The 2,930-nt window shown below is 36.1% G+C and overlaps 1 protein-coding gene across 1 annotated transcript; it reads left to right on the forward strand.

Moving 5' to 3' along the window:
• The first annotated feature begins 517 nt into the window (after positions 1–517).
• LOC111373945 lies at positions 518–1,012 on the forward strand. The gene has a single exon (XM_022996549.1). It carries the CDS (start codon positions 518–520, stop codon positions 1,010–1,012), a length of 495 nt encoding a protein of 164 aa, XP_022852317.1.
• The last annotated feature ends 1,918 nt before the right edge of the window (positions 1,013–2,930 follow it).

Here is a 2,930-nt window from a genome sequence, read left to right on the forward strand (position 1 = left end):
CTTGTCCTTCTCATTGCTTTGAATTAATTCATGTTGACATTTGATGTTCTTTCTTTACGCCTTCTAAAATGGATTATGTTTCTTTTTAACTTTTATTGATGGTTATTCAAGGTATACTTAGATTTATTTAATGAAACATAAATCTAAAACTTTCAACATGTTAATTCATTTTTTTAATTTAATCAATCGAAATGTCATATTCATTTTCAAAAGTGCAGCACTGGCATATCGCAAATCAGAATTCCAGCAAATGATGAGACAAATTCGGACCATTCGGCCAGCAGTCGCATCTTACTTGGAACGTGTTGGTCCCTCTAATTGGTCACGAGCAAATTTTGTTGGTAATCGGTACAACGTCATGACTAATAACATTGCAGAGTCATTGAATTCAGTCCTCAGGCGGCAATGAAGTTTCCCTATAACTTCGTTCGTCCAACACATTACGATATTGATGCAACAATGGTTCTTCAAGCGGAGAAACACATCTACCAACTGTCATACTGCGCTGACATAAAAAATGGAGGGGGAATTGAGACAATCTTTTGACGCCGGTACAACCTTGGATATACGAAATTTGGATGAACTTATTTTTGAGGTTGGCACAGGTGTAGAAATGTGTACTGTCAACCTTGTAGGTAAGACATGTTCATGTCGAGAGTTTCAGATGCGACAAATTCCATGTGCACATGCGTCCTGCGCTGCGTGCTCAAAAGGTATATCACTGTACGACTTCTACTCCCGTTACTACACCACGGAGTGTTGGCAAGCTTTCTACACCGAACTTCTTTACCCCGTTGGAATGGAGTCAGATTGGATTGTTCCCGATGCTATTAGTTCCATCAACATTTTACCTCCAAATATACGTATAGCACTAGGTCACCCTCCTACCCAACGTAGAAGGTCAAGAGCTGAACTGTGTACCAACACCCAAAAATGTGGCCAATGTGGTGGTTTCGGACACAACAAGCAAACATATAGGAACTTGACATGGAGAAGTAACACGTGCACTTGAATTACTAGTGTATTTTGTGTATGAAATCATTTGCTAACATGGACTATCCATGTGTTCAATAGATTTTTGTACATTTCATGTTTCTATCATTTTTCTTTCCAAATGTAATTGGTAGGATTCGATTTTGTGAATGAAATGATTCACTAACATATATTATCTATGTGTTGAATAGATTTATGAGCATTATATGCTTTCTATCATTTCGTTTCTGAATGTCATCGGTAGGGTTCGCTTTTATTAACACGTAATTTCATGAAGATAAAAGTTAATAACTGCTTCAGTACTGCAATTTTCTTCGTTATTATATATACAACTTGGTAATGGATACAAAAGAAAGCCATGCATGACTCATTTTCTTATGTCACTGACCATACTAAATAGTTGTCACAACAAAAGTAGAAAACCACTATGTGCATATTCGAGGTCACTGCACATACAAATTGGTCGTCACTACAAAAATTATCCATTATCCATATACCTATAAATATGTCATTGGATATGCTTAGACATTTTAGATATACGATCGAACCTTCTACATGTCCTCCACACCCGACAAAGAGGACATAACACTGTCATTGTTATTGTCGTCGTCCGAGCTTATCACTATCACGTCATCATTTCTGATCGAAACTGCCCCGAAATTGTAGTCCACCAAGGAGGCTTGGTTTGCTTCCGGTGGGACCTCCATTGTTACATTCTCACGATTGACATTATGATTACCATCTCCAACTTGCAGTAGCTTAATTTCATCGATTAGATTAGAGAATGGAATGGGTGTAAGGCAAACCCTACGACGGCGGTTTGTTGCTTGAGGAATATATGGAACAACGACATTGATTTCTTCATCTTTTTCGGAGTCGATGATGATAGGGTTGGCCGTTGAAGAGCTAGGTATGGATACGTTCATGACAACATCAATATGTGGAGTCCGTTTAGTTGATTAAGACATATTCATCGGAAGAACTTGTTCACATTAATATTTTGTTCAAAGAACCATGCTTGCATATTGAAGCCAATTCCATTATTTTATAGTGAACACTAAGGTGTGCATTACTGCATTAAAAGTCCTCAAACCAATTCCACCTACTTGTATTTACATTTGATTGACATACTGTGTCCCTATAATATCTTCTACTTGTCCTATCAGTCAATCTTAGCCTCTATTTCGCCCATTTTCATTCCATTGTTAATACTTGGAATAGTATTTATTGGGAAATGCCAAAAAGTAGGAAAATGTTGAACAAAAAATACAAATCGATGCAATTCATGACGTTTCATGTCGTTCCAACACTTCAATAGTTGTTATCGACATTAGTAAGTCGATCATTCGACACTTGAACTTACATTAGATATCGCGTTAACATTTGTACCGAAAAAGGAAATGGTTCATTTCTCGACATTTCATACATTTATTGACATTTGTCGTGTAGTTCTTGACATTATATGCTAGCATATCTTGACACTTGACATTACATTTGTCTAGAATGACAGTACGAACATAAAAAACACATAAATATAGCAATGAACAACTGATCATGGACACCGGTGGTGAAATATAATCAATGGTCACACAATCAAAGTACAGCTAGTCAATACAAATTTTTCACTATTGGGGATGAAGAAAGAATTCGTTATGATAAAGATTTACCGCAATCTTTTATCTATATAGTGACATTCTGTCTGCTGAAACTGATTCTATTGGATGCCCTAGAACGAAACATTCTATATATTTGAGTACAAATATTATGCAATTTGGCCTATACAAGAAATGATTTTACGTTAGTCGAAATTAGTATATACGATAAATTAACTATGATAGTAAATAATAAGAGTTGAAATGCTCACCCATTGTTTGCACGTGGTAGATAAGGTATAATCTCCTGCTTTATTCGTTCATTTCTATGTTTATTTATATCTC

The sequence above is a fragment of the Olea europaea genome, unplaced genomic scaffold (genome assembly GCF_002742605.1).
Source record: "Olea europaea var. sylvestris unplaced genomic scaffold, O_europaea_v1 scaffold1185, whole genome shotgun sequence".
NCBI lineage: Eukaryota > Viridiplantae > Streptophyta > Magnoliopsida > Lamiales > Oleaceae > Olea > Olea europaea.